Source organism: Phaethon aethereus (genome assembly GCF_964289735.1).
Source record: "Phaethon aethereus genome assembly, chromosome: 1".
Classification (NCBI taxonomy): domain Eukaryota; kingdom Metazoa; phylum Chordata; class Aves; order Phaethontiformes; family Phaethontidae; genus Phaethon; species Phaethon aethereus.
Window position 1 is genome coordinate 157378436 of NC_138575.1, and position 22062 is coordinate 157400497.

The 22062-nt window shown below is 37.4% G+C and overlaps 1 protein-coding gene across 1 annotated transcript in view; it reads left to right on the forward strand.

Moving 5' to 3' along the window:
* NALF1 (NALCN channel auxiliary factor 1) overlaps positions 1-20134 on the forward strand; it is a gene marked incomplete at its 5' end in the record, with an annotated part of 493314 nt that extends 473180 nt beyond the window's left edge. Inside the window, 2 exons of the mRNA XM_082013914.1 lie at positions 7736-7907; positions 19336-20134. Of these exons, the coding sequence (XP_081870040.1) occupies positions 7736-7907; positions 19336-19631 (468 nt within the window). The 3' untranslated portion in view covers positions 19632-20134. The remainder of the gene's footprint in view (positions 1-7735; positions 7908-19335) is intronic.
* Positions 20135-22062: the final 1928 nt, after the last annotated feature.

A 22062-nucleotide genomic window follows, 5' to 3' on the forward strand; every position in this document is an offset into this window, starting at 1 on the left:
AGTCCCACAGCTCTCATGGGGAGAAAGCTCTCTGTAAGAGCTGATTTTTATTCCATAGTACATGTGCAAAATGCAGTTTTCCTGAAGTCAGACAGCCCTTACTGCTCAAAACTGACAAAGTTCCTGGGGGAGTTCACATTTGTAACACTATCCTTGTCAGACTTAATCAGATCTTGTACGAGTTAGCCATCTATATTTTGGTTGTATAGTCTATATAAAATACACTCGTAAGCTATCTAAAAGAGATCTCTGCTTGTACAACATGGTATCTCAGGTCCTTATGCACAAAGCAGACACTGAGATTGACCAAAGCGCTTCTTAAAGAAGATGCACTGTCACTCAAACCAAAACATAATACCCTGGTGATCCAAATATAAAAATCCTTTTAGATACTGAACTGCACAGACATTGCGCTAGTTGGTAGGTGACAGTAGCTATTACTTCACTGCTGTACAGCATGCATAAGTTTTAAAGTGAATTTTACAGCAAAAGCTTTATCACAGGAAGAAATAGGCATGCTCTTCTGAGATCCCTCACTGCTGGCATGGAACCCATAATTATATTAAGATATTGTTCCCTTATTTGCGATATATATATTGTTTGACATATTCATCATTGCCTAGCCAATGTTCAAGCACAGTTCTGAGTGGATGAGTGGATATCTTCATTTGGGTAAGTGAAGGCTTAGAAGGTTTTCCAGCCTTTACCAATAGCTTTTCTCCAACTCTGTTACTGACAGCATCTCAGCTCATGAAGAGAAGTACTACTATTTTTAGCTCCCTAATATACCTGGTGACCCTGTCCTTTAAGGTTGTGGGATACTAAAACTAAAATGAAGAAAAGGAAGTTAAGCTGAAGTAGATACTTTAAAAATGTTTCATAGAGAGGTTAAGACGGAAACGCTAGAAGAAATAGCATTATTGATTGTGGTAATATCACAGAATACCAAGCAGAGGTAACAAGTCACCCAGGCTCAAAAAAAAAGTAAAGCATGGAATTTAAACATATATGCACATATAATGCCTTTAAATCATTCATACATTCATAACTCTATGAATCAGGCAGAGATGAAGCATGTGAAGTAGATATCACCTGTTGCATATAGGCAGTATGTTGAATACTAGAATCTTTAAGGTTACTTTTGGCTACAGAAAATCATATGCTAAAGCTGAGGCTGGCAGAAAAAGAAGGTTCTTGCTCTCCATACACAGCTTATTCACTGTTGCTGTCAATGAGTCAGCATGGCCTGGGGACCATTGGGGTAGAATACAGCAAAACTTGAAGGCCACATCACTATCTGCAACCCAGATTTTTATTTTTGTTAATGAAAGCTGTTTCTGCATCCAGTTCTGCTGAAAAACCTCAGCTTATATAGTAAGTTATTCCACAAATATTCTTGGAAAAATCAATTGATTAGCCAGTCACAGCCTGAGATACTCCTCAGTATACATAAAGACTGCAGAATTTAGCTCAAAATATTCACAAGCTTTGGGAGAAGTTGAGCTGGAATCATATCACAGTCTCAAGGCAATGTTAACTCCTTTATCCCAATAAGGTATAATTGACTGATGTGGCTGAAAATGTCAATGAACAGAGTACCTCCAGAGTTCATGAGGGGCCTCTTCCTTTTCAACTGGTAGGTGAAATTATTAAGTTGTTCTCTGTTGAAGACTTCATTTTCATACTCAGGAACGAATATGGTTGCAAAGCATCAATGCAAAGCAGTTAAAATTAATTTTGATTCAGAAAATTTACCACTTTGGGAGTGTCTGTTGTGACTTCTCTCATCCTACTTTCCCCTCCACCATCCTCCACACCTCCACAGTAAGAGCTATTTGATGATTTCTAGGTTCCCTTTTGTATTATTATTTTGACAATGCAGCCAGCAACATGAAATTTTTGTTCAGTGAGAAAAAAAAAGTTATTTTCATGGAGCATAGGTAGAGTAAGTACTTCCTGGAAATTTCACACTGTTCATTAAGAACTGTGACGGTAACGGCAGTCAGGAACAACAGGGCAAGGGGCAGAAGAGACATGAATGCATCTCTTGAAAACTGTGAAGAATTGGCAGCCATAGAGAATGAATGATTGAGCTTTTCCATTCTGCTCTACTGATACATCTTGTGCAGTGTGACTCAGATGATTCAGGCTATGTACACAACCTGTTTTGACAGAAATTAGGTTATTTATCGCAGACATTGTGCACGTATGAGTGAGTGAGAATGAGAGGGGGATGGAGAGAGACTGTGGGCATATCTGTATAGCAAATACAACTTTATCTTCCTATCATTTTTGCAGTCTTAGTAAATACAGGTCATACAATTAAAATTGGTTTTGTACAGTTGCACAACCAGTTGCAAGTCAGCTAGTGTAATGACCAGGCCTGTGGTTAGTCAATGCACTGTTCTATCTGCTGATACTGTACGCATTGTGGGCAGCAGCTATTGGCCTCTCTCTAGGCAAATAATGCAAATGTATTACCTAATAGTTCTGCCTGATTGCCTTTGAAGACCAGAAAAAATAACTCTGAGACATTGTCTAACCTCCCATGTGATTTGAGAAACAGAGTGTCTTAAAAAGAGACAATATCTGGACTGCTATTCCCCACAAAGAGACAAAAATAAGTGCTCTTCCTAACGACCTGAGAGAAAAAACACACGCTGTGCTCTTTTAGTTTCTTAAAATTCTCCCCACACAACCTTGTTTTCTTCCTTTTAACTCTGAATCCATTTATTATCTGTAATGATTTGACAAGCAAATGTTGTTTGGTGTCTAATTTGTTTGTGAATTGTTCTTTCCTTGAAGTGCTGAAGCTGGTTATTTCTGTCGGATGTTTGGTCACTGAAGTCGTAAAATATTTTTTCTGCTTCCAGACATTGTCTTGAAACTTGTACAGTAGGAATAAAATGAATGTGAAAGAATGAATTAATCTGCCTAATTAATGATGTATTTTATCATGATATTATTAATCATTTACACATACCAAGAAGATTTTGATGATGATTGTTCTGGGTAGGCACATGTGCATATGAATACGGGCATATAAAGCCAGCATTGATTAGTGCACTTTTTCAAAAGTGTAATTCTTAATTTTTTTTCCTACAGGAACAAAGTAGTATAGGTTTAATTTATTTAGGTGAGCAAAATTACCACTAAACCCTTCTGAGATTTTGTAGTTACGCTTATGTACCTGAAAGATGACATTATTCTTATGTGATAATAACTTTGCAGTAGTGTCTTGTCTAATAGCTGGGACTGTATCCCTTTCAAATATAGAATGCCTGAAGTTTTGTTGATGATAAGAAGATGAGCTATTTAGATACATGCAGTTATTTAATGTATGTATGTGCTTGCCATGATGCATCAATAATCCAATTTATCTGAGTTCTTTCCCTTGCTAAAAAAAAAAAAAAACAACAGAAAAACATGTTTTTTTCCATTCTTTGAGATCAGTCTGCCAGATTTCTATTGGCAACTATGATTTTCCAAAGGTTTTCATGATCTCCCAAACCAGCTGAAAATACCAGTCCATTTTAATATTTTTTCTGCATTATATGTATGCAACATATACAAAAGATCACAATATGTAGTAGAAATTGTAAATTTAAGAAATCCAGAATCTATGTTGTGTGTTAGTTTTTGTGTTTGTTGTTGTTAGCTTGACTAAAAGTCACAAAATTTCTATTAATAAAAATTATGCTTATCTCTTCTAAAGTTCTAATTTTTTGTAAAAATCATTAAATATTCTCATTTCTTCAAGAACTCTTGATAGTTGTGTATGTTTATATTTTCTCTTTCTTTCCCAATCTTATAAATCAGTTTAGTCCAGTTCATGTTTTAGTTTCGTTTTCTTTAATTGGGGATATAATAAAGTGAAAGCCCCATCTACTGCTGCCACAGCCCCCCTTTGCTTTACTTGAAATGCAATCCAAGACATTTGTTTTGTTGACATGAATCTTGAGGAAATGCATGTTTTGAACAAGCAAGAATTTTGTTCTAGAAAAATTTACTTAATGGAAAATCTAGGGGATTTTCCCTGTCTCTGGCTACTTAACACAGGATCTTCTCCTCACATCCATCTTCCATCTTTTCCATTGACACACTGAAAATGACACAGGAAAAAAATAACAGAATGTAACTAATAATTCAAAGTGTTCTATATGTAATATTTTTTAAGAGAAGCATTTATTGTGATTATAAATCTTTGGGTTTAGCCATTGGTGTCCTTTAAAACAGAAAAAATACCCTCTTATCAAAGTATAATTTGTAAAGTGCACACCATACTCAAAATACAAGCCAATATGTATTTTCATTGATAGTTTCAGGCCTTGGTATAAAGTGCATGTTTTAAGACTCTGGAAATCTGTTTGGGATTTGCCAGCAGAATTCCCAACCAATGAAAACCTATATTTTCAAGGGTATAAGAAGAAATACTGTTCGATCAAAGGCCATAATATCTGCTTTTCTATTAGGAAAACTTCAAGAAATTTCAATACATTTCAGTTCCAAATCATGGGCTTCTAATATTTAAGGTAAAGAAGTCACCTTTCACTATCATTGAAACAAAGAGAAAACTTTGGACTACTCTGGATCTGCTTACACAGTTGGGTCAGCCATGGGACTCATGCAAAGGGTGCTGAGCAGTAAGTGGTATGCACAAATATGAGATCAGTTCTTACACTTTTGTAGTCCCTCTTGGGTAGCATATCTTTAGGCATGAAAGGAAGATTACTGTGTGAAACCTTGGGTGCATAGAAAGTCTAAGGTTATTCAGGAAGGGTGGGAGAGGTTATTTGGGTCTTTGTTGGGAAAGTAGGCACTTAAACCATGTCTGTACTAGTAGGAGTGGAGCGGGACTACTCTCTGGCCTACCTGCTTGCCCAGCACAGTTCGTCTGCAAACATCTGAATTTTTAACCCTTTCTCCAAAAAACAGCACGGCCATATCAAAACTGCTTACTAGGTACGGTGCTTGGAATATGCCCTTCCCAGCGGATGGCAGGGTGCTGTCTGGAAATGTATGAGTTAGCACAGGCCAAAGCTGTGGAGGCAGTGGGCTAACAGCTAGGCACTATGGCTGAGGCTTCTCTAGTGCTCAAATCTGGCTCTGACTCTATTTTTTTCCCTTATCCAGATGTGACTTTAAATTCCACCTCAGCTCTTGGAGTACTCATGGTGCTTTTCCGTGATGTTCACTCCTCCAGCTACTCAGAGCCTTTCATGCCAGTTCTGAAGCCTGAAAAAATCTTTTAAAAATGGAGGATCTTTGTGGGAAGGGCTGAAGACCAGCATCTCTTATCTTCTAGGATAGTTTTCAGGACGCCCTGAGGATTTCACCTACTACTTCTTGGACATCTTACAGTGTTCTGCAGAGGTGTCTTGTCCTACAAACTTGAAATTTCTTTTGCAGAAAGCAGAGCATGGGGATAGGAAGACTGACAAGTATCAGCATCTCACACCAAAGTGGGATATGACCTAAATTCATATCCAGACAGAATGCTGAAAATCTTAGTTTCCGTGTAGCCTCGCTGGCCAAAACAGAGCAAAATGGGAGCAGCATATTAAAAATCTCAATGTAGATTGCAGGCAAGGTTGAAAGGGGCTGCAATGAAAAGGATACAGGGTGAGAGGCATTTATCTGAGAAATAGATCTCATGCATTCTTTAAAAATATGGACAAGAGTTCAAATGTAATTTTGAGCCAAAGCTGAGGACTTGTGAATCAGAGCAGGAAGATGATGTGTAGGAACTGAGATTGGATACATAAAAAGAAGTTCACAGAAGCCTACAATTGCATTTATTTCTGCTCTTGAATAAACATTTATTTCCCGTCTTGCTTAACTAGGCACATGGGTTTGCTCATTTTCTTGTCATCATGTATGGTGTGCTGTTCAATATGCTCCCTATAAACTGATGTACATTTTCAAGTGTGATTCATAAACCAACTGACTACTCTTAGATCTATTCTATGTAGAGAACATGTGGGTTCTCAGGTCTACAATATCAGGAAGGAACATCTGGGAATATTTATCCGAGTTCCTGTCTCTGACCAATAGACTATGCTCACTGACTAATTAAAAGTAGAAAAAAAATTAATCTATTTATTTTATTGTTGCAAGTGTCAATATAGCAACTGAAGCATTAAAAATGTGGTGGGGGATATAGTCAACACTGTGAAAACCACTTGCTGTTTAGAAGTTTATTTAAGAACAAAAAGTACACACACCTCAGAGTCTTCCTTCTCATTAATCATTTACTGTGGATAAGAAACCTTTGCAAGCAATTAAAATTGAATTTGTAATTAACAAAATAATGCTCTATAGAATGCAGTAGGCAAAAGTTACAGTAAAGAGATAATCACAACCCACAGATTAGTGATAAAGGTTTCACTTGATCACCTAGCAACCTTACCCGTACCTGCCACAATTGCAAAGAAGCTAAGACAAAAGTTTTGTGATTCTGGAACTAATACATTGAAATTAATTATACAATTTAAGCTGCCATTGACACTAATAAAATTATAATTGATGAGATTAAACATACTGAAATCAAACCAAACTCTCAGCTAGATTGCTCTTTTCAGGTATCAGGTTTTGAATTTTCAGTGCTTAAAAATTAAATCCAAGTTTCCTTTTTTATTAAAAACCTGTCTAGGAAGAAGGAAAATAATCAGCTGGCTATATTGCTTTTCAGCCTGTGATAAAGGAAAGGTACTTACTAAGATTTTCAGATATTCTGAATGAATACAAAAAGGAAATTTTTGTTATATAACAACATAGATAGCAAATATCTAGCCAGTAAACAATGTACTTCAAAACAGATAAGTGGAAAATAAAACGGGAAACAAGCAAACCTCTCTGTACTCAGTCATACAGGTTTTTCACCACCTTTGTATCCTAGTGTCCAGTCTATTTTTGTATGAGCACATATGAAACATTTCTGTGTCCAAAAGGCTAGTTTCATTCCTACAACAAAGGTCATTGCTCAGAAAAGGACAGGCAAAAGAAACTAAAATCAACATGTTTGTTTTGCTTTTCTGTTTAAATGATGAAAATAATTGTAATAATCACAAGCCCTGCAGTTATGGCTACACAGCATCAGATGACAGCATCTTAATGTATTCCTTCTAGTTCCCAAATGTAAACATTGGTCTTCACTGTTGCAGATTTATCCCCTAGTCTACAACTGTTGGTGTTCAGGAACCCTAATGTGTGTTTTAATGCTGTGGACTGGATAAGGTTTTATTTGAAGGGAAGCAGCACCATCTATTGCAACCTGATAGCTTAGCTCTAGATGATACAAAGAACAGAGCTGGCCTGAGCCCAGTTTTAAACTCTTTCTTACACTTACTTTCATATTGTTTTCCAAAAAAAATTCAAATTGAGGTTAGGATCTCAATTTGTACATAGTAAGGTACAGAGACAGGGGTGTGTGGTGTGTGTGTATGCTGCTAATAAAAAGGAGCATCTAAGAGACATACCAGTTTACAAACTAAGATAAAATAATAGCACAAACCTAGTCCTGACTAACTGTTGTTTTTAAATATCTTGGCTGGAGTTTTCAATTCTGAAGTGGGAGGATAGTCAATAGTTAACTGTATGTTTTACCCAGGTGATTTTCTCTCAAAATTTGCTTTCAGAAACGGTGTTAATGTAGGTGTGCAGTACAGTATGTTCTTCTACTAATGACAGTGCTATTGTCATCCATCTATACTTCTGTTTCTTCTCTTTTTTCCAGACTGTCTACAAAGCCTGGCTCTGTTCCCAGTATTTTGAAGTCACACAGTTTCACTGCAGCAACAGAATTCCTTGCAAGCAATACTGTTTGGAGGTTCAGACGAGGTGTCCCTTTATATTACCAGACAATGATGATGTCATCTATGGAGGACTATCGAGTTTCATCTGTACAGGTATAGTATAGAAAGGCTAATTTCACTTGTTTTCATAAGTGTAAATGTGAAGGAAAGCATGAATAATGTTTCTTCCATTAGCTCTAACTATGAGAGCCTGAAGGTATTCCTCACCACAAAGGTTTGTTGGAGGTATTAGGATTTGAGCCCAGATTTAGTAACACATTTATGCTACAGCTTGCCACAATAATTAACTTTACAAAACAAAATTACTAGAATAAATTTTTCTGGTTATTTCTTATGCTTAATAAATTAGTGGAGGATTTTTGTTACCCCGTGTCATGCAGTATTCAGAGAAAAGAGGCTCTGTGTCATGTAATATTCAGCAAAAAAGAGGCAAGTCCTGTTTTTAGTATATTCACATTTGTTCACCTGCATTCTTATGTCAGATAAATGAAGAATCTAAGGCATAGCATTCAAAACTGTGCAGCAGCTCTTGGAAGGTAAATGTTTAAGGAAACGTCTTTCACTAGTGAAGAATTTTAAGAATCAGTTATTCACCCCTGAAGAACTGATCTTTTGGTCTCTTCTTGAGTCTTATTACATTCTGTGAGTATTTTAATTTTAAAAGGTATTGCTAATAGAGGTCTATACATTCACTGATAAAATGGTTTAGTTCCTTTTACATTCCATTCTGCTTCAAACACTGTCCCAGAATGATCCAAACAGAGAGGACGTGGAAGGCAACAAATACCTTTAGTACATCTCAGGTACCTCAGATACTTTTTTCAGGACTGGTTAGGAATCATGCACACACAATATTTCAGCTTATAACAATGTTTTTTATAGCAGATTTCTGGTGCCTAGAGTATCATCTGAGAATCCTGAAGATATTTAGGCAACTTATTCCCACTAAATCAGTAAAAAGGTATTTTTACACTTAGATTGTTTGACAGCCTGGTCCAAATATCTGAAATTTGAGAGTCTCCACCTTAAATCAGGGGTGCACTGGAAAGCTTCATACTAAATTAGTTGCACAAGGTAAGCTACTTAAAAACAGAGTAAAATATAAAACCCCGTAAATGTTCTATACCATCTCAGAGGCAGGCATCACGTTTGTGGCAACTCACTTAACCTTACCCCTGTACTCAGCAACAGTGAGGCCACACCTCGAATCCTGTGTTCAGTTTTGGGCCCCTCACAGCAAGAAGGATGCTGAGGTGCTTGAGCATGTCCAGAGAAGGGCAACAAAGCTGGTGAGAGGTCTGGAGCACAAGTCTTATGAGGAGCAGCTGAAGGAACTGGGGTTGTTCAGTCTGGAGAAGAGGAGGCTGAGGGGAGACCTTATCGCTCTCTACAACTACCTGAAAGGGGGTTGTGGCGATGTGGGTGTTGGTCTCTTCTCCCAACTAACTAGTGATAGAATGAGAAGAAATGGCCTCAAGTTGTGCCAGGGGAAGTTTAGACTGGATATTAGGAAAAAATTCTTCACTGAGAGAGTGGTCGGGCATTGGAACAGGCTGCCCAGGGAGGTGGTGGAGTCACCATCTCTGGAAGTATTCAAAAAATGTGTGGATGTGGCGCTTCAAGACATGGTTTAGAGGGCATGGTGGAGCTGGGTTAAGGGTTAGACTTGATGATCTTAAAGGTCCTTTTCAACCTTAATGATTCTGTGATTCTGTGATTATACCCTGTGTTTGGATTTAGGGGGGTTCTGGTAGCAAGATATTTACTGTATTTCTTCTTGAAGATTAAATCTATTGCACACGATTGAGCAATATCCATATGCAAAAGACAATGTGATGAAATGTAAGCAGAGTTACAATTTGATAGTCATCAATTAGGTAATGGTGCTTAGCACTTCAATGCATTTTGTAGATATTAATAGCCTTCCAATATGCATACACAGTAAGCAAATGAGCCATATTTTCCAGTTTAAGCTAGGACAGTAAACGCTGAAGTGAAAGACTTAGGATATTTTTTATTTACAACATGTATACAATATATGTGTGTGTGTGCGTGCATATGCACATGTGTGCACAACTTACACACATACACAGTGGCAAAGAACAAACAGTAAACAAAACCATCTTAGTAATTATTCTCAGGAAATACATATCCACCTCTTCATTTTCCTAGTATATCTCAAAGTCCAAATCCATTCATAAAACACACAAAACAGATGACTTCACAAAAATTACTGTTAGTTGATACCTCTGAGTTTAGGATGAGAAGCGCGCACACACACACACACACAGAATCATCAAGGTTGGAAAAGACCTTTAAAATAATTGAGTCCAACCATCAACAGATTTAGGGGAGCATTACACTCATTTTATTGCAGGTGGTAGTATTGTTGGTATCTATACATAAACTCTGTGACTAAGCTCTCACTAAAGTCACCAAATATCTTGTGTAGTCAGTAGAGCTGAGAGTTATTTAATTCAGCCTAAGTAGGCATCTGCACCTGATGAGCTGACTAGCTCTCCAGCCCCTGCTAACAGTGCTGGCTGCACTGTATTTGCTGTAGCTGCTCTTAGTCACCAAGGTCTTATTGCAGACATTTAAATTCAGGGTGTCATCTCAGCAGTCCACCAATATTTGGTTTAACTTTTTGTCCTCTCAAGTCAAGACCCACAACATCAGCAGAACAGAGCTTGTATTCACAGACCCATAGGAGTCAGCTTTCTGACACTAGGTAGTTGTGTGCAAGAGAAGATGCTGAGGAGAGGTACAAGGTTGCAAGTCAAACTTTGTCTGGTGTACAGGCCCGTTGTCACCCTCCTATTAATCACCAGCTCACAGTAAGTTCATTTCCTGTCACTCAACAATGAGAAATTAGACTAATATCTGCTGTAGGACTAAAGAATTACACTTCTCTGCAGCTTAAAGAAAACAGAATTATTTCATGCAAAGTACAGTGAGTTCCACAGCAGACAAAATACCTCAGCGTAGCTTGTGGCTTGACAGTTAACTTGAACTTCTTTTTCAGAAAAGCAACTGAAAGCAGGTCATCCCACCTCTTCTCCTGCTGCACTTTCTGTGAACTCCTGTCTGGCAGACATGTTCTGGGATTTCCAGTTACTGATCCTGCTCTTCCTGGGGCAGGTGGAATTCATCAGCAAAACCCAAAAGAGTCAGGTCAAAGGTATTTCTCTTTGATTTTTAGGTGTTATAGCTGCTTGTCTAGTATCTCCACTCAAGCTAAGGCCACTGTGAACCTCATCACCATTGAGCTCTGCTACAGGAAATACAGCAGGAGCAAGCTTTATGTTCAGGGATTCCTCACAAACAGCATTTTGCCACAGCCTGTCACTCATTTAAATTAGGCTTGAATATCTCTGCTGCTCCTCACTCCAATGGTACCCCATGGAGAGAAATGCTACAGGTCCTTTTTTTTAAATTTTGACTTACATTTTCAGAGAAATCCAGCAGGAACTTAATTGGGTTATGTCGGTACGGTATTTTTCCCCACCATGAAACTAATGAAAGACTAGCTGGCTAGCTAAGGAACCCTGTGAATTATAAAATATTGTCTAGAGAAAAAAAGGAGCCCATCTGCTTACAGGACGATTTGTCTCTGAGAAACATCAAGAATTTGTGGATTCTGATTTTCTTTAATAATGTTTTAGAAGCAATAGTTTTATAATAAGGGCTTTGTTTTTCTTTTAGGACAGGATTTTATCGAGGGGAGGCTCTTGGGGGGGGGGAAGAAAGATACTGGAGGCTATAAAAAGAAATAACAACAAAGGTCTTATCCTTCCTTGGAAGGTCCACATGATGAGAAAACAGCATAGGACTGGCTATTTGTCACCAAGAAATTTTGCAGTCATTGTTATCTTTGACACCATTAAATTAAAAAAAAAAAGTTTGCTTTATAATGTGGATTAATAATGACTTCTTGGAAATTCCTGAAGGACTGGTATAATGAGTAAGACGTATTCTAGCCTGAGAATGTCTTCCTTGATTATCACCAATTAAAGTAGATAGTGGAGAAAGAAGAGGGGATGCTACACTAGCTGTGTATCACCAGAACTTGTCTTCTGTAGAAATGCATGTCAGGGTGTGGGACAACTGCAGTGGAAAAGAAAGTACTTGGGAGATTTATCAAAACAATCAGGATCACAGCATGGTTCTGATTATAGAAACATGCAGTTAGCTAGAAAGAAGTTTGTGTTCCTCTCTCCCCCTTTTCTTCTAAGAAGTAGAAGAAATGAAGTCAGTCTTTCCATCAGGCACTGTTCTGGAACATACTGTTTTTCATACTCATTAAAATTGAATAGTTGCATTAAGTTTACACCTTTGGAGTTTATATCCATATGATTGAAGTTTCCAGTTGTTTCATCTAATGTTTCTTTCTGCATCTCAGATGTCTAGAATTGCCCATGCAAAACAGAATCTTATTTAAGGGACATAATAATAGTATTTAGGCATACACACACGTGACAGATTACAATGAATGAGTCTCATGAAAAGATCCAGGTCAAGGTTTTTAATTGTGACTCTTATGAAAACAGTGTGCATACCAGTGGGATTGTTTTGTTTTTTCATAGATGTAGTCATCTTTTCCTTTTTTTATCCTCAGTGTGAATGGAAGATGTGGAAGATTTCTTTCACACATGTTCTTTGTGTGTGAAAAGAGAGATGAAAGGTGTATGACTCTCTGTACAGAGCACTGGAAAGAGCCTGGTAATAACTCACAACTCCTGTTTTTCCCATGCCTTCGAAAGTAATGTCGTCCAGCAGCTGGCCTGGGGATTGGTCCAGCGCATGAACTGTTTCTGTTTCGCTTACTGCCATCTCCCAATGGAGACAGAGAGAGGATACAGAGGCCGTAAATGTTTTCTTCACAGCCCAAACTATCCATTCAGGCCTGCAATTTGCTCAACCCAGAAAACGTGAGAGCTCAGTCTCCACCAAATAAGCAGCAGAGGTTCCCAAAGAGAGGGGAGAGCTTATCTCTCCTCCGCACAAATGACCCTTCCCCAAGCAGCCAGGATACACCATCAACACCAATGCTGCAGTTGCATCCACATTAGCAATCTAGTTCAGGAGTGTACAGCAAATCTCCTGTTCATATATCTTGCTGTTTGACTTGCACTGGGGAGAGGTATTGGAGGATACAAATGGGGTTCCTTTGGATTAAACTAAACTAGGAGATGTGCTACAGGACCATATCTAACACGTCCTAACCGTTAACGCACATTAGTCGACAGAATTAGACTAGGACTAGAATGAGGTAAAAACCCTTCAAATGTCAGCCCTCAGGGTTGACACAAAGTACTCAGCAGCAGCTGCTTCATTATCCAGATCTTCTCTTGCCCAGAACTACTTGTTAATACAGATATAGCCTATTCTGACTGCTGGGACAACAGTCCCAAAACTGTTATCCATGTGCCAAGTCTGGACCACTTTAGAGTGCAGAATTAGGGCTAGCTGTGTTGCTAAGGGCTTTCTTTGTATTGACCAAGACTTATTGTCCCTTTGTGCCTTGTGGCGTGACAGGGCTGTCACCTAGCAGCAAGTATCAGGCAGGAAATCCCAGCCACATGCTCACACTCCTTACCTGTAGAATAGATGTCATGGAATTTAATGGAGCACTTAGGTTCCTGTGTGAGGGAAAGGAAGCAGCAATAAGGCAGAGACATGTTGCATTAGCTTCTTCCAAAGCCAGCATGGTACCGTCTGGTGTCATCGGAATGAGTCTTCTGCCACCAGGAGGAAAATCAGATTTGTCTACTCTCCTGTCCTGAACAGACTTCCGATACTTTTTCATGTAGAAGGAGAAAGTGAGGAGAGAGAAGAGATGAGCAGGCAGGTGATTCAGGTGATTTGGATCACTCATATCCTTCAATTCAATTCATATTAATTTAGGCTCCTAATTTCATGTGTTCCTATTAACATCTCGGTTGTTTGGAATGCACAGTGTGAATATTCTCCCATACATCTATTTTGGCAAATATCAGCAACATATACTTAGGTGATCCATGCAAAGTAACACTTCTGCAGAAACTCCTCCTCCTTTAGAGTAAAGAAGAGAAAAGAAACTGAACATGCTTCATACAGTCATGCTTCAACTGATGCTTCAACAGTCATGCTTCATAGCACACAGTAATGTTTCTAAGGACATAGTGAGAATTATTACAGAGAATTCTGACTGATCTGTAGAATGAGTTTGTCGACAAACAAAGCTCAGCAAAGGTATTGGGAACAATTCTTTAAACTGCAGCTTCCTCTCAAAGGACAGATGTGTATCTGGGTTTCACCAACGGTTTTAGCTACAGAGTGTCTGTTTCAAAACAGATGCCCTGATTTCAGTTGAATTTGAAAAGCAATTTCCTTGAGAAAATGTGATATATATAATGCATCACAATATATTTTGCTTTGTAAAACAATTCAAGAAGAGAAAATATCTGAATTCAATCCACTTTATGTTGTTCTTGGCAAACTCAAAAATAAATATGCACTTGATCCAAATTCTTACTCTAAAAATAACTCGTAATAATGTGTCATTTGCCTCCTGCTTACACCTCTTAGTAGGTCCTAAAATATCAAAATATCAAGCTAACACAGACAGCAGGACAAATCCCGTTTATGTTTGACAAGCTTGGTTTAAATCATTACTAGCTATGGATCTGTTTACAAGGAAAATTTGACATGGTTTTGCAGCAGAATCTGTCTACTAAATAGCTCATCTTTGTGAGTCCAGTGTTATTCTAGTCTTGAATATTGGGGCTTTCCCATAAATGAGGTCCCATATCATAGTAAGTTTATTAGCTGCAAATGTTCTTCTCCTATAAAAACAACCCAGGTAATGAACCTATTGATATTCCTGAGCTTTCCATGGTAACACAGTACTTCAATACGTATGACTCTTTCCTTTCTTATCATATCACAGTAGTAAATACTTTTGATCAAAAATTGTACATAATAGAAGCAAAACTGGAAGGGTGGTGGGGAAAGCCAAATGCTTGCTAGAAGCAGGTTCTCTCATCCTTAGCCTGTATCTCAACACAGCAGAGCTAAAAAGCTTCATTATATAGCCTTGAGAGTCAGCTATTTACTTATTTTTCTGACTTGCAGCAGCTCAGTCAGTTTCACAGGGATAACACTGATTTACACCAGAAGGAGGAAATTGGTCCTATACATATTTCAGGGAAAAAAAATCCACGCATGGTGAGGAAACACAATGAATTTTTCTTGAATGTGGACACATACACACAGTAAAATATTCCAGAGGCAATTATCTGAAATAGTCACCAACATACAGTGATAAAACAACATTAAAACACAGCAGCCCAGATCTCCTCCAACAATTGGAATGGAGCCTGAAATGGAAATTAACCTTTTCAAAAGAACTGAAGAGTCTTATTCACCAATTTAAGAATAATCTGTTTGACTAAAGAGTAATTTATTTATCTTCAAGCCTTCTTCAACATTTCATTTTATTACTTTTCGTAATAAGAAGAGTATAAAATACATGTCTAAACAGAAACATCAGAATGTTTCACAGACACAGCAATTTAGAAATTGAGAGGACCATCTGGATAAGATCGAAGAGTGCTGGCTTCCAAATCAGATGTAAGCAAGGAGTGAAATCTAGTCATATAATATCTAACATGTTCTCTTGCCTTCTGTAGTTGGAAAATATTAATATTGAAATTTCAGATATAATTCCTCAGAAAGAGAAATGTCATACAGAGTGTTGGCGTTCACTGATACAATGATGTCACTGCTGGATGGATCACTCTTGGCAGACATTATTTACTTTGGGCTTCATAATTGGAGCATTCCAAATTTTTGGTGTACTACATCCATTCATCTGGTTTCTTCTTCAAGTTCATGGTCTTTTCTTCAAGCACAAGAAGCTTTGCATGCCTCTCAAAATGATCAGAAATCTATGTTAAAAAGGACCACAGTTTAGAGTTCTACAGAAAGAAAATGAGGAAAAAACATAACATATGATAGTCTGTTTTATTTCTGTGATTTTCCAAGACACTTGTCCAGCAACAACAACAAATATATCAACCAGACCAGTTTCCTTTGATGCAGTATACTATGGTTCCATAGCTCTTGCTGTAGCAAAGAAACCAAGAAGTGGGCCAAGCCAGACCAACTGCTGCAGACACAGATCCAGCTACAAGCCTGATACATCCTGACAGTGTTGGGGTGAGATGTGGAAATGCAACCACCTCTTTTGCATGCTGGTTCCTGTGCAACAGAACTGCAAGTGCTCAGGCAGAAACCACAGCATTCTCTGTATTAGCTAATGATCAGCAGACCACATATGCATAGGTAGTCTTTGTTTTTTTAAGTCTTGTAAAAGAACTTATTTGTGGGTTTCTGCTTTTCCCCAAAAACTCTTTCCGCACAAAGTGAATACGATGCTCTTGCTGTTGCTCCTTTTTCTTTCAGTATGATTCAGCTGAGCAGGATACACGGGATTTATCTACAGTCATATCTCCATTAACATAATCTCAGTCAAATGAGTAGCCTTAATTCTTGCATCAGCATTAGTACTCCCTACACACTCCCTACAGATATAACTGCTGTGCTGATCATCAAAAAGTTATCTGCGTGTGAAAAAAACTATCCGGTTACAAGGCAAAGAGATAGCTTTCACACAACATTCATAAGATGTAGCATAGCTGTCTGGAGAACGGTTTGATACCAAAAATTATCCTGGCAAATTCTAGATCCTTGATTAAGGTCAAGGTCCAACATGTGGGCTAAGATTTCTGCTGGTGAAGTATAGGTGAGTGCTGGGAAAAGGTGGGAAATGGAGATTCAGAGCTGGGAACTTTAAGTGAAAAGTGAAAAGCAAAGTAGGTTTCGAGCCAGTAACAGTTGGTAAGTTAGCCTCAGAAATATAATTACTGAACATCCAAGTAATAGAGAGTAATGATGTCTACAAACTGAACTATGAAGACAGAAGCAGAAGAAAGAAGCCTTGGTGGTTTGGTGGGAAAAGATATCCTTTTTATTTCTTACCCCAAACTCTGTGTCCATATAAAATGTTTTGATAAAAGAACAAACTAGTTTTTTTCTCCTTGGTTTTCCAAGCCTGATGTAGCCAGCTTTCCAGAGTTTCTGGTAAGTCACAGGTTTATAACCCTCTGGCTGAGTAGAGCGATTGATTAGATCCAAGCGGCCAAAACTGATACTTAGGGCTAGAAACAAGTATGTCGTGAAGCACAGTCGTGAAGTTTTATTATTTCAGTGCAAAAGCTCTGGCTGAATTTATCCAAATGTTCTGCTACTGTCATATGAAGAGTGGTTCTGTAGTTAATTTATTATTAAATATGTAACTGCAAATTCAAAGCCTAAATTCAATTGCTGAATTGAGATAAAGAGGAAATGTAATTTTGCAACAAGGAACAAGTTCAACGCAGCTTTGAATGTGCAGTTGCTTTCAATTTATTTATAATTCAGTAAGTGCATATGAACTATTTAGATACCTTGTATATTTAAATACCTTGTAAATATAAGCTTTGATTTCAAAGGAAGTCTGGGTCTTCCTATAACAAGAAAGGCAGGAAATATAGTTTGAATAGTAAACAAGCCTTGGTGTGATCAAAGCATTAACCATTCTCTGTGTCTCTTCAATTACCACTCATAATTTGAGCTACTGCAGTCACAGAATAGATCGTATAATTACCTGCTTTGGGTGGCACTTCCTGCATGTTACCGTGTTTAAAAACAGTTATGGACACAAACACCAAAATATGGGTCTACAGAAAATATGATGTTAGCAATAAGACTGCTTTTTTATACTTGCCGTAAACAACTGTCCACAACTGTCCGCAATCTCCAAAATGCAACAGGATCTCTTAAAAAACGTGAAGTACATTCAGTGATGACCTGAGAGAGAATAATTTTCAAGCATTGGTATGCTGCCTAAAGTATCTGACTGCATACGTGCAAAAATAGCGTGATTTCCTACAGAGTAAACCCTGACTTTACAGAAAATCAAACAAGCTCTTCTCATTCCTCTATATTTGAAAACTTGGTTAAACTAAAAAATAGGAACAGCCTTACTTGGGCTCATGTATAACATAGTAGACTGTTGTGTCAGCTGTGTAAAAAAGTGCCAGTCTAGGTTTAATCTGCATTTTAACATGCTCAGCATACATAATGCAATTTTTGTTTAGTTGCAGATCGATATTAGGGAAGTAGGAACGAAAGAGTTCAGTTTTATCTTATTTTAAGATGTGCTGCTTTTCTTTACAGGTTATTCACAAAAACCAAGCAGTTTGGTGCCTGGACCTAAGAATGTAGGCATTGCTTTTTGAAAGTAACACCATTGCTGTGATACTTTAGGCAAAATGTAATTCTTGTTCCAAGAAGTAAAGTTAATTTATAAATTATAACAATGTATTATGTAGCTGCTTTCAAAATCTTTATCCTAATATTTCAACACAGGGTTTTTTTCTAGTAAAACCTAGCACTACCATAGAGTATTTACTGCAAAATTTATTCCAAGATCAGTTTAAATGGAGAAAAGAAGTTTGTCCATTATGTTAGACATTCTTGCATTTCAGTTAGTTAACAGCCTAATTAAGTTCTTTTAATTTATCAGAAAAAAAGATATGTTTGAAGCAAACAGAACACTCCAGTTATGTTACTCTCCTATATAGTAATGCAGACAGCACTGACAATTCCCAAAAAGACAGTTGTGTCTTTTGGAAAAGACAAAATTCCTTTAACTGTTAAAAAATTCATAATCAGATCAGGCTGAGTAACTCAATAAAGTTCCAAAGGCAGAAATGGCCTAGCTATGTAGTCAGAAATATCAAGAGATCCAATTATTGCATGGCAAGTAAAGGTTGTTCTCACCTCTGGGATATGCCCAAGAGAACATCCTAGCTGGAAAAACTCAGCTGAGGTAGGATAGACTCAGAATAAGTAGACTCTGAACAGCTTTGTTTGGAAGCTGTTCCTGTGAAACTGTTGGATTTGTATTGGTTTGACAATCAATAGTGTCAATATTGTCAGTATATCAATTATTTGTTATTTAATGCTCATCTTTTCAGGGACAGTGATATTACGGGTATGTGCTCGCAGACTGAAGAATAATTTCAAGATCCTCTCAAATTCTGTGAAAATGTATGGTTTGATAGGTGTTGCTTCATCATTAGTTGTTACTTCCCAAAAAGGAAGAATTCAAATATCCTTGTCATTCAAACACCAATAATTACTTTTTAATGTCATTTGTTTACATAACCAGTGTCGTACTTCTGTTGAATAATCTTTTGATACTGCTTCCTGTTAGATGATGCATATCCCTTCAACAACTCCTTATACGAAACTTACACAAACTCCTTATACAACTGCCTTATACAAAATGGCAACTGTTCTGAGGGTCTCGGGCTCACCCAAAGATGCGGATTCGATAGCTTAGACTAAATTATTGACTGTTCTTTGAGCTGCCAACTTCTGCCAGTCTTTTTGTGCCTCATGTTTATATTTTCTTGTGTTTACCCTACAGGGCTCTATGACAACTATCCAACCAATGCAGAACCAGAATGCTGTGATGTCAGATGGGGACTATTATCAGATCATCAATCCAAAGGGACTATAAAAACAAGTGGCTCAACAATGTGTCACAGGACATCGCTCACAGTTTCATCAGCATCAAGACTGTGTAACAGCAGACTTAAACTGTGTGTTCTTGTATTAATTCTCTTACATACAGTACTTACAGTCTCAGCAGCACAGAACTCAACAGGACTGGGCTTTGGAGGCATAACAACTTTGGAAGATAATTCAACCAATGAGGAATAAAAGAAAGGATTCATCTTATATGATAGAAACACAACAGGCCCAAACGACTACAGTCAGAAATAGGAAGGACTGAGTGCTTTACCCTCAGATTTCTTCTTGAATGACCTTTTGGATAAAATGAAAAGAATGGGCCACTACCCAAACAACAAGGACACATGAACACAGCTTTTTATTGACTAAAAGGCTGTACGGTGACTTAAATTTCTCACACCATTTTATACACTGTGTTTTAATGTTTGGAGTTTCTTTTTTGTTTGTTTTTTGCACTTGTTAATACAGGATTTTATTTTTGGGACGGTTTCTCAAAGCTAAATTAAGTCTTTTCTCTGTCGATATATTTCTAGTCATTGTGTGTGTTCATCTGATAGTTCTGTCTTTTATGTCCTGTCAGTTTCTATTAGAGGAATGATTGCTATGATTCCATGACATAGCAAAAAAAAAACAAAAAAAACCAAAAAACAACAAAAAAAAAACCAACAAAAAAAAACACACAAAAAGAACAACTAAACAGAAGTTAACAAAAAAAAAAAAACACCCACAAAAAATCCCAAACGTAACTGTCCTCTTACCCATGGAAACCATTCACCTTCTTTCCCCTTCCCATCTCCCGTCACAGACAACATACATTTGCTTCTGTCTGTGTAATCACAATGAATGGGTACACAGTTCCAGTGTGCCTCTGCCACTGTTGCACGAACCAGTTGACTGAGCAAACCCAAAAGGAGCATGAAGGGGGTTCCTTTTAGCTGAACAAGTGCTCTCCTTACAAGGTGGGATCGGACAGTTAAAAAATTTAAAGAAATATATAACAAACTGTTGCTCCAATACCCGTTTTGAAGAAGTCCAGTCCTTTCTCACTGGTCAGTTGAACAGGAGCAGCCTTTTTTAGATATGCTATGTAAAACCAGTTATGCTCAGCAAGTTGCGTAGTTGGGAAGCCTTCATATTGGAGGTGAAAGATTGGCATTCATTGTGAATTACGTTTTGAGTTCTCCTGCTGTCACATAACCAGCAGCTTTCCATAAGGAATGGGAGCAAAGAGCTTCCGAAATCCAAGTCTTTTTGTCTCAACAAAATTACACTAGAAGCCCTTGAGCATCTACAATACAGAGTATCTCTTTGATTTTGATTCCATTGTTTTTCTAATATCTACGTGTTGTTGAAAGTTACTCTAGTTATTAAGGGTGCACAAGAATGTGTTAGCACAGATAAAGAAACTATTTTTTTTTAAATATATAGGACAACCATTTTCATAAATGTGCAATAAAAACAGTAAAGATATACTAGGATATGAGTAGTCAAGAGAAAAGATTGTAATATGATTGCTGGTTTTTAATTCTTTGGGGTGGTTTTTAATTTGTTTAATTTTATTTTTGTGGGAACATTTCACCTGCTGAGTGTATGAGAATTTGCTTTTTACAAAGGCTTTTTAGAGTTTACAGTAGAATCAATGGAAGGAAAAGTTAATAAGGGCTGTTTTTAAAAACTTTACATTCCTTCCTATTCTCTAACTACACTTGGAAAGTGCACTTTAGAGATGTTTGATGTGTAGCTGGGAGACGAAGGAAAACTATAGGAAATGTTCTCTTAGGAAATAAAATATAGTTATCTACTTTCTAGCTATGAAATACCCCTTGATAAATATTAATGTTGTAAGAACATTTACTCACTGGTGCATAATGCATTTTTGTATACACTTTATGATCTGTTAAATTCTGGAGAAAAACAAAAAGAAGATAACCATGTTGCTTAAGCGGTTCAAGGTGCAGATGTCAAACTGCAAAAACTCAAATATTTTGCAAGAGTATTTGTTTTGATAGTGTTTTACTACAACCTGGACTGAGGAGCCTAAAATGATCTGTGCAAATATGACAACAACAAAAGGCACCAGCTAATGCAAAATTCTTCAGCACTGGTTTGTTTCTATAATTCCTCCCTTCCTTTCCTTGAACATGCTATATTTTGTTCAATAAAACATGGTGCTTTTTAGTTATTTTATTTTCTGTTAGAGGCACATCTATCAATTATATTGAATTGATGCAAAAAGTGGGGAAAATGTAGAAATGCAAATGAAAAAGCCTTAACAAATGGTAGAATGTAGACTTTTGAAAGGGGAGATATGTTATTGAAAAGTGATGGAGCAATAACTGGGCAGTGCTCTGGTACTGTACAACAGCTGATGAGTCACACTACTGAGAAAGCTCTTACTAGGTGAGCTCTTGTTCAACTGACCTCTTAATTCTAGTAAGTGTACATGGTCAGTAAACAGTTTGTTATAACCTTTATCTACCTCTGCTGTGCAAAGGCCATCCAACATCCATTTCTGTGATGTTTCTCATGGGTTTTTGTTCACACCATTACTCACTGTCATTATTTTTACACTGTACCTATACAGTAGCAAGTCTGGTTCATCCCTAATGAATTGGCATAT